At 51.0% G+C, this 12,516-nt stretch overlaps 2 protein-coding genes across 2 annotated transcripts in view; both read left to right on the top strand.

Annotated features, from left to right (window-relative positions):
- The window catches only part of STAB2 (stabilin 2), a 132,800-nt gene extending 132,316 nt beyond the window's left edge, over window positions 1-484 (top strand). Inside the window, exon 62 of the mRNA XM_034643676.1 lies at window positions 457-484. Within this exon, the coding sequence (XP_034499567.1) occupies window positions 457-484 (28 nt within the window). The remainder of the gene's footprint in view (window positions 1-456) is intronic.
- Window positions 114-11,227, top strand: LOC117796280 (stabilin-2-like). The gene is made up of 8 exons (XM_034643546.1): window positions 114-710; window positions 855-961; window positions 2,967-3,086; window positions 3,709-3,849; window positions 5,180-5,287; window positions 6,184-6,312; window positions 7,187-7,303; window positions 10,742-11,227. The coding sequence occupies exons 1-8, from the start codon at window positions 521-523 to the stop codon at window positions 10,790-10,792; spliced, it is 963 nt and encodes a 320-aa protein (XP_034499437.1). The 5' UTR covers window positions 114-520; the 3' UTR covers window positions 10,793-11,227.
- Window positions 11,228-12,516: the final 1,289 nt, after the last annotated feature.

Genomic DNA, 12,516 nt, shown 5'->3' on the forward strand with positions numbered 1-12,516 from the left:
ATGATGATGACAGTGATGATCATGGTGATAATGATGGTGATGGTGATGACAGTGATGATCATGGTGATAATGATGGTGATGGTGATGACAGTGATGATCATGGTGATCATGGTGATGATGGTGATGATGATGGTGAGGACAGTGATGGCGATGATAGCGATGATCATTGTGATGATGATGATGGTGATAAAGATGGTGATGATCCATTAGAGTTCTATCAATGCATAAGCAGAAGAATTTGCACCCAGGTGTCGATGGCTGAGAGTAAATTTAATTCAAGAACAGACAGAAGAGAAATGAGTGTGAAGGACTTGAGCACCTACAAGAAACAAAGGGTACCACTTTCATCTGTTCAGTGAATCAATCAAGAAAAATTTAATCAACAGCCACTATGTTCCAGGCACAGGGGCACAGTAGGCAAAATGAGCCATAACCCTGACTCCACGGGGTTTACAGTCTGGTGGGAGAATCAGACATGAACTAAAGGAGCCCACACCAAATATGAAATTGTAGCTGATCCATGGCCATGTCCATGTCCCTACAGGCCAAGTACCACCTCTGTTCAGCAGGCTGGCTGGAGAGTGGACGGGTAGCCTACCCCACTGCCTACGCCTCCCAGAACTGTGGCTCCGGCGTTGTTGGGATAATAGACTACGGACAAAGAAACAACAAGAGTGAAATGTGGGATGTCTTCTGCTATCGGATTAAAGGTAACCACCCCAGCCACGCTCCACATCCCAGGCCACGCAGCTGCTGAACAACCCTCAGCCTGGCCAGCCAAGCTCCAAGGGTGAGCTGGAGCAGCCCAGGCCTTCCCTCACCGGAGCGGGGCCCGGTGTGCCCCTGTCTTCCAGATGTGAACTGCACCTGCAAGGCGGGCTACGTGGGAGACGGCTTCTCGTGCAGCGGCAATCTGTTGCAGGTCCTGATGTCCGTCCCCTCACTGACGAACTTCCTCACAGTATGTACCCTGTACCCCGTCGGCTTGGTTTGGCCTCAGGGAAGGAGCGCTTGCCTCAAAGCCATTATTCCAGAGGCGAGTCCTTGAAAGAAGCCCCAGGCTCACAGTCACAGTTAAGAGCGTGGGCAACAGACCACACCGCCTGAATTTGAAGCTTGGCTTTACCACTTGTCCCACCACGTTTGACAAGTTACTTCCCTCTCTGGGCCTCAGTTTCCCCGGTGAAATGGAGAGGATGCTAGTTCCGGGCTCCTAGCATCACTGTGATCATGAAATGTGTTGGTACTGGTAAAGCGCTCAGACCCGTGGCCCGCATCCGGAAACGGCCACACTGGGGCTAGCAAGTATTAGCGTCTCTTTTTCCATCTAGAGCAGCTTGCAAGGCTGATCTGCAGCAAGGAGACACTCTTTGGTCTTCGCAGACTGGGTGGGGCACAGTTAGCTGGGCCGCCTGGTGAGCAGACAGTGAGCCCAGTTATCGACGTGCAGTCAACCTGCACTTAGCACTGCCCTTACGGTCACTTCAGTACTCCACAAGTTATGCTTCATGAAGAGAAAGCTCCAGTTGGAGAAGGACTTGGTGCTGACCGATCAAAGCACTGAGCTAATAATGATTAGATCAAGAATAACATTTCTTGAGCATTTACTTTGCACTGTGAACGCATGAACTCTTTCAGAGCACTTATGACTCAGTCCATGGAATGTAGGCTCCCTCAGGGAAAGGATTTTCTCTGCCTTGTGGCAGGCATATAATAGGCGCTCAATAAACACTTGTTACTAGGAATAAATTCTCATGCGACCTTATGAGGTCACTTCGGCTATTATCCCCATTTTGCAGATAAAGAAACTGAGGCTTACCAAGGTCAAGGGCACAGCCAAGGGAGGGGACTGGACATAAGTATAGGGCTTACAGGATCAGGGCAGAATAAGCCAAGGCCTCCAAAATGGTGAATCTTTATCCACAGACTAAAAGTATCCATCTAACTATTCTGAAATTCAGGGTTACCGTAAACACACTAAAGACAAACACTCAAACCAGTGTTTCTGCCATGCGGGAGCTTGGCTTGTCACAGAATTTCAGAAAAAAACGGTGTCAGAACAAAACCCACTGGCTGTGTGCCCCTCAGCAGATTAACTTCTCTGGGCTTCAGCAGCCCTGTCCGCACAATGACAAAGTTGAACTGGGTAGTGAGGGTTCTTAAACTGTTTCAGCAAGTATTCATTGAGCACCTACTATGTGCTTGAGATATATCAGTGAACAAAATAGACACACAAAATAATAAGCAGAATAAATATTATAGTGAATGCTAGGAGGTGACTGTATATACTATGGGGGGAAAGGAGGGGAAGGGTGGAGTAGGGAGGGGAAGGGGTACCACCGCAGGGTTCCCAATTTGCAGAGTGATAAGGGATGGCCTTGGTGAGAAGAGGACACCTGAGGAAAGAGTGAACAGAGGCAAGGGAGTTAGCCATGCAGATTTGGGGCAAGAACGTTCCAGGCAGAAGGAAGAGGCCAAGAATGAAAGGCGAGAGTGGCCACACAAGTTTGAAGAACGGCAAGGAAGCCAGTGTGGCTGGAGCCGAGTGAGGGAGAGAGAGGCCAGCTGAGCCCAGGGGCAGCAGAGCAAAGGGCGTCCAGATGGTTTGGGCCTCATGGGCCATCCCTTGTAAGGCCTTTGGTTTTCCTCTGAGTGAAGTGCAGGCCATGGCAAGGTTTCAACAAGAGGAGACTCAAATTTGACTTAGATTTCAAAGGACCGCACAGGAGGCCATGTTAAGAATGGTCTTGATTCTGTGATGTGGCTGTGACGTAGGAGCATAGGGTTCATTGAGGAAAGAAAAAGTGCTTCTAAAATTCTGCCAAGAGGCAGTCAGAAGACAGCAAATGAGTGGCAGCGGGAGGTGGGGCCAACATCAGGAACATTCCCGGATGGGTGGTGTCCCGTGACCCCCTCCACCACCCAGCCCTTGCACACCAGAGCTGATCACTGTTTCCTCTCCCCAGGAAGTGCTTGCCTATTCCAACAGCTCAGCCAGAGGCCGGGCCTTTCTGAACCACCTGACGGACCTGTCCATCCGCAATACGCTCTTCGTGCCGCACAACAGCGGGCTGGGGGAGAACGAGGTGAGGCGGGGGCCTGCGGTCTATGCTTCAGACTCGTGCTTCGACAGGACCCCTTATCTGTCACCACAAGTCACCCAAAACTCAGTGGCTGCACAGGTTCTCAGCTCACACACCTCAGGTCAGCGGGCCGCTGTGGTCCTGGCCGGGCTCGCTCACGGGCCTGCGATGGCCTGGCCTCCAGCCGGCGGAGGCTCCCGTCCTCCCGCACACCGGCCCCGGCATGTTCTTACGGTGCTGGCAGCAGGCGGCCATTAGGAACAAGCCCCCGCTTGGTCACTGGCTAAGAGGCCACCCGTCCAGCAGGTCCCGCGGCTGAGCCCCAAGAGTCGAAGCAGTCAGAGTGGGGTGGCAAAGGGCAGGAAACAGGACGGGTGAAGAAGCAGAGCCCGGGTGCAGTCGGCCCAGCACACTGGCCTTCACGTGCGGGCACGCGGAGGGGCGGCAAGGCCACCCGGGGGCTGAGAGGAGCCGGAGCTCTGTCCCCGGTGCCACTCAGGACCCGCCCTTCACGAAGGTGGCTTCCGACGCCACGAGAAGTGATTGTTTTTTCTGTGTCATCCTTATCATCAAAAATAAAATTGCCTGGCTTCTACAGACCATTCCTACCCTCCTTCCCTCTCAGACGCTGTCCGGGCGGGACATTGAGCACCACCTCGCCAGCGTCCGCGTCTTTTTCTACAATGACCTTGTCAACGGTACCGTCCTGCGAACTACGCTGGGAAGCCAGCTGCTCATCACCTCCAGCCAGGACCGGCGACAACCGGTACGAAAAACGCTTCCGCATTTACTGGCAGAACCGGAGGGAATACGTGCAAAGCTCGTAGCGTACAGTAGGTGCTTCGTAGATGGCAGCTATCATAATGTGAAAGTAAACGCTAAGCCCACAGTCGGGGGATGGCATCAGCCGCGTGCCGTGCCTCACCGTGCTGCGGGGCAGCCCCTGCCCCCAGGGACTAAACCACTGGTGGCCGCCAGCGCCGGAAACTGGTCATGATGAATGAAGAACTTCTTATGAAACCATTTTTATTTTTATTTTTTTGAAGATTTATTTATTTGAGAGAGAGAGAGAACGTGAGAGAGAGTGAGAGAGAGATCCTGAGCAGGGGGGAGGGGTAGAGGGCCCCACTAAGCAGGGAGCCCAATGTGGGGACTCGATCCCAGGACCCTGGGATCATGACCTGAGACGAAGGCAGATGCTTAACTGACTGAGCCACCCAGGCGCCCACATGAAACCATTTTTGAAGCTTTCTGACTCTCCGCCTCTGTTTCATGGTGATGGTGGCGGTGATGCCATTGGTGATGACAGGGACGGTGATGATGGTGGTGGCGATGATGATCTTGGTGGTGGCAGTGGCGCCCATGACAACCACGATGTCAGAATCACTGGCACTTGGGAGGATTCGGTGACTCCATGCCTGTGGCATGTGAGAATAGTGCGTAGACAGTAGCAAGTGCCAGATGAGTAATTCCTTAACATTTTCCTGATCAGTGATTCCTTTTATTAAAGATTAGTGGTTTAGACCAGTGTTTCTCAAGTTTCAACATGCACTTGAGTTAGCTGGAGATCGGCTGAAATGCAGATCATGATTCAGCAGGCGGAGTGTGGGGGCGTCGGGTTCCGCATTTCAAATGGACTCTCAGGTGATGCCCAAGACCACAAAACAATAGATCACGCTTTGATTAGCAGGGGATGAGATCACTTAAAAATCCACTTCCTAACAGCTCAGTGTGATGTTCAGAGCAGTGGACCTGACGTCCAGAGGCTTAGGGTTGGCCATTTGCTACCAGGGTGATCTTGGACAAGCCATTTTCCTTCCGAACTCTCATCTGGTAGACAAGTTGGTGGGACAGACTGGCCCCTTGGGTTCCCTGCAGCTCTTAGATCTGCTTTGTAGCCCAAGGGCAACTAATGTGTTCTGTGCCGTCTAGACGCGAGCGAAGTCCTGTGCTGCATATTGGTAACAATAGGCCTGACATCCGGACTGTAGGACCTGGGAGAAACTGAGTAACTTCCTTCCATGGAGGGGTTGCCCATGTGGGGAAAAGAGGCAGATGGCCACAGATCTCCACCAACCCCCCTCTTGTTTCCCCAGGAGACCAGGTTTGTCGATGGAAGAGCCATTCTGCAGTGGGACATCTTTGCCTCCAATGGGATCATTCATGTCATTTCCAGGCCTTTAAAAGCACCCCCCGCCCCACTGGTGAGTATCCAGGGCTCCTGGTGGTGGGGCAGGGGGTGTCCAATGTCCACTTGCCAAGAGGCAAACTATAGCTAGAAGCCCTGTCTCCTTTCCTCTGGAGACGGGAGGATCCTCCCACATCATCAGCAACTGGCCTCAGAGATGGGAGGCCCTGGTTCATCCCACCCCTGCATTAGCAACACAACACCTGTCACCGTTGGTATTTGTTGAGTGAATGGGCCAATAGAGAAGCCACTGGAAGGGAAGTAAGAAATTCTGAGCTCTGGTTTGTCCCCTCCATTTCATTCATTATACAACCTTGGACAAGTCTCTGAGCCCCATTTTTCTCATCTGCAAAAATGACGCCTACCCCCTGGATTCTTGCGAGGATAATGAGGTGACAAACATAAAATAATTAGGACAGTCCTTGGCACACAGTGCGGGTTACATGAGGCTAGGTTGGTTGCTGTTGTTAGTATTCTGCTTTCTAAAAGTGTAAGGGAGGCGTGAGCCCAGCTGACTTCTGGGAAGTTCCACTGCGTAGTGGTTAAGTGCACCAACTCTAAAGCCAGGCCGGCTTCAGAGCCCACCTACCTCTACTCCTCACTGGCTGTGTGATATTAGGCAAAGCACTTACCCTCTCTGGGCCTCAGTCGCCCCATATAAAAATGGAAACAGTAATACTTGTCCCTATCTCTTGGGGCTATGACAGGTTTAACTGGATTATGTCATGGAAGGGGCCTACACAGACCCTGGCAGTAGGAAGGGCTAAACACATGTTAACTATCTTATCCTTATTTTTATCCCAAACGGCACAAGATGCCTCAGGCCAGCAAGAGTGGGGTGGGCTCCAGAAAGCAGTCCTCTCTTGGCAAGGCACCTGGTTTAAGCATCACCCCTCCCCTTTCTGTGTGCAGGCTTCAGCCCACACCGGCATGGGGACAGGGATATTCTTTGCCACCGTCCTGGTCTTTGGAGCCGCCACTTTGGCTGCATATTCCTACTTTCGGCTAAGCCGAAGAGCAGCTGGCTTCCAGCACTTTGAGGTAAGAGAGACATGGGAACATGGTGGTGGGGGAGATCCCCTCTGGAGCCCAGCCCCCGACTGGCTGCTTCACAGAGCTCACCCAGGAGTCGGGGGCCCAGAAGCTCGCTCACCTTGGAGGATTCAGGAGACAAGCGCCTACTCTGATTGGTGGGGCCTTCAAGGCTGACAGACTCTGGGGGTGAAGGACAGGGTCAGGGACCTGCACGGTCGGGCCTCCCTCTGCAGCCAGCCTCAAAGCTTCCCGATTTGAACTGTTGAGCCCACATGTAGGTCAGCGGGTCTCAGCGGAGCAGGGGGGACCCCTGGGGACCAGGTGTGGCCACAGCACAGCAGCTGAACACCCTCCCTTCTGTGCTTTCTGCCCCCGCCCGGCCTCTCCTCCAGCTGCCTCCCCCAGACATGCCTCCCCCCGCAGTAGGCCATTCCCTCCTAGCAGAGCACCTGCCTATTCATAAGCTCCAGCATCTTTACGGATGGTGTGCATGCTGTAGGAGTCCTTTCATATTAAGTTCAAGGACAGGCAAAGCCCCTCCAGGGTGAAGGGGGTCAGAGGAGCGGTTACGCTGGGTGGGGTTGGGCCCCATGGGCATGGACGTGAGGACACTTCCTGCAGAAAGGGAAGGGGATGGAAACACCCTCTGTGTGGATTTGGGTGGCGGTCACGCTAGGAGGGACATATGAAGTCACTGAGCCCAACACTTAAGAGGGGCGCACGTGGTTAATGTAAAGCAGATCTCGCTCGGTAAAGGTCAGGAAGAAAAGGCTCCCGGAGGTGGAAGTGGGGCATGGCTGGCTTTACCTGCCAACTTGAATGAGCCACTCCTGCCCTGGGGACGTCCTGGCTGTCAGCCTGTGCTTGTCTTTCCGAGCAGTCGGAGGAGGATATCGATGTCGCGGCTCTTGGCAAGCAGCAGCCTGAGAATATACCAAACCCCTTGTACGAGAGCACCCCCTCGGCTCCCCCAGAACCTTCCTGCGACCACTTCATGGTGAGTCTGCCTCTACCCAGAACAGATGCAGCGGGGGTGCAGGAGAATGATGTCTTCCAGCAAATTCCGTGGAAAGCTTTGCACCAAGGAAGGCACATTTCTAGAATTTGTCTCGGGGCAATAAGCCTAAAAGCCAGTCTTGCAAGCTGACTGAAGCCATGTGGCTGTTCAGTGTCCCTGGGTTCTTTGGGGTGGACTGAAGTCTCCCACAATCAGAGGTAATAGGGGAGAAACAGAGGCTGCCCACCTGCCACCTCATGACCAGGTGAGAAGTGATACGTCACACGACAAAATCTTAGGCTGCATTCTGCCACAAACATTTATGAGGTAGCCAGTGCAAAGTAAGACTCAGGGCTTAAAAAGGTGGGTTTTTTTTTTTTTTTTGCTTTATGTTATGCTTTAAGCTTATATTTACATTGTTGGGGTCTCTGGCTGGCTCAGTTGGTAGAGCGTGCAATTCTTGATCCCAGCCAGGGCCATCAGTTCAAGCCCCATGTTGAGCATGGAGCCTACTTAAAAAAATTTTTTTAAATTAACTTTTATTTACATGGTTGCCAAAATTTGCCCATTATCGGAGAGCTGCTTCTTGCCTTTGGGACTATGTTCCCTTTGACGGCAGCAGGCCGGGTCCAAGGACCCAGAGGGGTCCCACAGGACCAGCCAAGAGTGTCAATGGCTTCTCCCAGGATGGAAATGAAACACAAGCCAGCAGGAAGTGAGAGTTTATTGAAGATAGAGAGATGGCAGATACACAGAGTGCCTGGGACCCTCGGAAAGGAAAAGAAAGGAGCATGAGTCCCATCTTTGTTCTGGGTCTGGAGCTTTTACTGGGACGATGGTCTGGTGTGTACATCCCCTCAGGCATCCCAGAACTGGTTAGAACAAAGACCAGGGCCCAAGTGTTAGTCCTTGGAGCCAGGGGGCCTAGGCCTGGAGATGTCTAGCTGCTGGTGGCCTGGAGTGCACATGTGATAACTTAGTCCTGTCATTCTCACCTGGTCCTTCCTTAGATGTTACCTGTTCTACAGAAATCATTAACTCCTTGTCCCTTCCAAGGAAAACATAGGCTATTTGCATTACGAGGCATGTGTAAGGGGGGGTGGGGGTGCAGGTCCTAGCAAGAGTAGAAGCAAGAAAAGGAGCAAAAGCAGATTTTTATGGAGTCCTTTGGTTTCCCTATCTCACTTTGATCAGGTCTTTTCTATCTAGAGGGACATGTTCTGCTCTGGTATTGCAGGAAATAATCTTTTGTTTCTAGTTAGTGATCCCAGAGCCCGGATGGGGCTCCACTGACTTCAACCCAGAGGGAGCCCACAGCAAGGGACCCCATTTACACTGAATGTGGAAGGTACACCCTGCCAGTACTGTACTGTACTGCCTGTTACTGGGTCTGGACTGAGCAGCTGGAATAAAACTTAATTCTTCCTTTTATAGGAAGATAAGAAAAATCGACAGCTAGTTATGTACCTCAGCAGACTGAGCTGACAGCATTACTCAGGTTCCAAGAAATCACCTGAATCTGGGCTGTTGGTCTAGAAGCCTCGTGAAGAAGTAACCACTGAGCCCCGCATCGGGCTCGCTCCTCAGTGCAGGGCCTGCTTCTCCCTCTGCCCCCCACCCCACTCCTGCTCTCTCTCTCACACACTCTCTCCCTCAAATAAATAAAAATCTTAATTAAAAAAAAAAAAAAAAACCAAAGCCAGAGAGCTGCCGTGACTGTCTTATGTGTGTACATATGCTGTCCCTCCCCTCGAGACTTTATCTCGGCTGTTGCATTCTTGTAAGTTGGCACTGAAACATTACAGAAATAGTTTATTGCACCATTTTCCAGCTCATATATGAGTGCAACAGACGTTTGTGTTCTTCTGCAGTGAACCAAACGTAAATGTCTTGTGTTCTCCGTGCCCGCGGTAGCGGAACTAGTATCTTTGCAATAGACTGAAAAATAACCAGATCATATCCTCTTGTTTTTCTTATCAAACCCATGTAGAAGTTTCCCCATCCAAACTGAAAGGGTAAGTTCGGCTGTGCACGTATGAACTCGTAGTTCATTTCCGTAAGCCAGACTGTTACTCTGAAATCAACCTCATTTAAAAAGCTGGTGTGGGGGGCGGGGGGGTGGGGGGCGGCGGCGTCCACTCAGTCCACGCTCTCCACCCTTCTCAGCTGCCGTCCTCTTCTGAGGGCTCTGCCAGCACCACGCATGAAAGATTCTCCTGAGGCAGGAGAGAGTGTGTCCCGGATGCACGAGTTAGATGAACCTTTGTAATCAGACCAGGCGGCAAAAATGTAGCAGGAACAGGAGTCCTAAGCCGAGAGTGCCATCCCTGAAAGGGACCAAGGGACGTCCTCTATTCTCATACCTTCCACACTGAAGGTGTGGAGACTACAATATCTGTAGCCAACCCAGACATCCGGAACATATCCCTTATGCAAATTTACACCACTTGGGAGCCAGTTGGAGCTGCACACAGCACGAGGCTTGGGTGCTGCCTCCGGAGTGGCTTCTCACTGGACTCTCTCAAGTGCTCAAGGGCCACCCTGGGTTGACAAAGAATCTTTAATCTGAAAGCAGTTTTTTGTCATATTAATAGCCACCTTTTGTAGGGTGCATGTACCTTCCTTAATGCAGCATCTAATTTAATCCTCACACTTCCCTGTGAGGAGAACGTTATCATGGCCCTTTATAGACGAGGAAAAAACAGCAGAATGGAAATGATCTGTCCAGGGCCCATAAGCTTCAAGCAGCAGTGACCCCCTCCCCAGAACCATCCTTCCGCCTCCCAACACAGGACAGAGCGTGAGCAGACACTCCCACCACACACATGTTCTCAGGGCACCTGGAGAGGAATTGTTTTAGGCTACCGGGAGGGAAGAAGTTTTCCTCCACCCTCTTAGGGCCCCTGGCTGGATCTGAAAAGTAATCTGACAGATTCACAGGTAAAAAGCATCTCAACTTTATGGAAAGTCTCCATGTTACCTGGGAGCCTTGATGAGAGAATGAGGAGCTGAGGTGACCAGGGCAGGAAGTTTCCCATCTTCTATACAAAGAAACAATACATTTGTGAGGAACCGACAAGACGGGTTTGGGCTTGGGGGAGTAGTGGTGAAGGAAGTAGGAAGATAAAGAATTTAACCAGGTTGTTTATCCAGATCTCCTGGCCCCAATTCCTGTCTCTGGTGATCCACGTCTTCCCTCCTGGTCGGGGGAGGGTTTCATGACCTGTTCAAAGGAAGAGGGGCAAGATGGGGAAGGTCAGAGTGACCATCCTACTTCTGCTGTTTTTTTCAAAAAATTCCTTCAGCCATATTTTGGGGTAGCATGTTCTGAACCCCTTCACGGCCTCAGAGCAGGGGCCAGAAGGAATGCTCAGCCTAGAAAGATCCAGCAAGCAGAAGGGCCTGCGCCCGGAGTGTTTCAGAGACCTCTCTTTCCAGGACGCCGAAGACCAGCAGCCGGACAACAGTGACCCCCTGGGGGCGCTGTAAGGGCCCAGACCTGCTGTGACCAGCCACCCCCCTCGGCCACCCGCCCACCCGCCAGAGCCTCCTCAAAAAGGCTGTCGACTGTGAATCTTCCATGCCAGCTGCCTTCTGGAAAGTAAGGTCCTTTCACATCTTGAAGTATGACCACTCAAGCCATACCTCATCTCTTTGGTTAATCTGGGGGATTATTTTGTTTCTGTGGGTGAGGGGCCATGTTAAACCCGCCCACCAACCCCAACGGACTTGTCCCTTCACTGTCCTTCCTTTGTACCTTTACGTGGCACTTACGTACATTCTCCCCACCACTACCTATGACCTTGTCTCCTTTCCCTGTTAGATTGTAAGCATCCAAAGGCAGGGACCTGCCTCATTCATCTTTGTATCTTGGGGTCTGGTACTTGCAATGTGCTCAATAAATGTTTATGGAAGAGAACTAAAGTCAATGGAACAAATCTGGTGTTTTGGGAAACAAAAATACTGTTTGCCACAGGAAGGGTCAAAGTTTGAAGGTAAAATCCACTTACTGGGGCTAATTACGGCCTTTTCATTTAGCCAACACCTGCCTTATAAAGTCTTCTTTCTTAATTCTGTTTTGCTTATTTGTGTTTAAGAAAACATGACAACCACAACAAGACACCACTTCACACTCACTAGGGCAGCTAGAATCAAAAACACAGATAATAACAAGTGTTGGTAAGGATGTGGAAAAATCAGACCTGTCATACATTGCTGGGGGGGGAGTAAAATGGTGCAGCCACGTGGAAAAGGTTTGGCAGTACCTCAAAAACTTAAACACAGTGTTACCACAAGATCCAGAAATTCCATTCCTCGGTATATACCCAAGAGAAATGAAAAACACGTCCACATGATAACTTATATAGGCATGCTCACAGCAGCATTATTATTATTATTAAAATAGCCAGAAAGCAGAAATGACCCAAATGTCTATCATCTTATGAATAAATCACCAAACAGTGGTATATCCCTACAGTGAAATCTCATTCCACCTACAAGGGAACTAAGCACTGATGATGCCTGCCAACAGCAGCGAGAGAAACTGAAAATGCCATAGGCTAAGAAGGCAGACACCAAAGACCACATGCTGTATGACTCCATCTATATGAAATTTCCAGAATAGGCAAATTCACAGAAAAGAGATTAGTGATTGCCAGGGACAGGGAGTGATGAAAATGTTCTAGAACTTCCCAGTGGTGATGCATGGACTCGGGACAGTTTTTACCGTGCACGACTCTCCGAAGCAGCACATGATGTTTTACCACACCGGCCCCTGCCCTCGGAAGACCAGAAGTGCCCTTCCATCACCGTGACAACCAAGCACCCTCCAAACCACCCACCACACACCTTCAAATGGTCCCTAGGGCGCAGGACTGGCCAGCTTTGGGAATCCTTGCTGGGACAGAGAAGTGAAAGGTTGGGCTGTGCAGACCTCAGACTCTCCTTTTGGCCCAATAGCTGCTCCACATACTCAGGGTTTTTGCTGAGTCAGAGGAGACATTCTGGAGATCCCAGTGTCTTGTAAGCTTTTTCACAACTCCAGGAAAGGAAAGAAGTCCTAGTTTCTGGCAAAGGAACAGCTTACCGTCTCCTCTGGGACAACGTGCCATGATGAACGCAATGCCATGTTTCTGGGAGATCACTCCCCAAAAGAACGAGAGACAAATTCTGCAATAAGTCCTCCGATACCACCATCACAGGGACAAAAAAGG

The sequence above is a fragment of the Ailuropoda melanoleuca genome, chromosome 15 (genome assembly GCF_002007445.2).
Source record: "Ailuropoda melanoleuca isolate Jingjing chromosome 15, ASM200744v2, whole genome shotgun sequence".
In the NCBI taxonomy this organism is placed as follows: domain Eukaryota; kingdom Metazoa; phylum Chordata; class Mammalia; order Carnivora; family Ursidae; genus Ailuropoda; species Ailuropoda melanoleuca.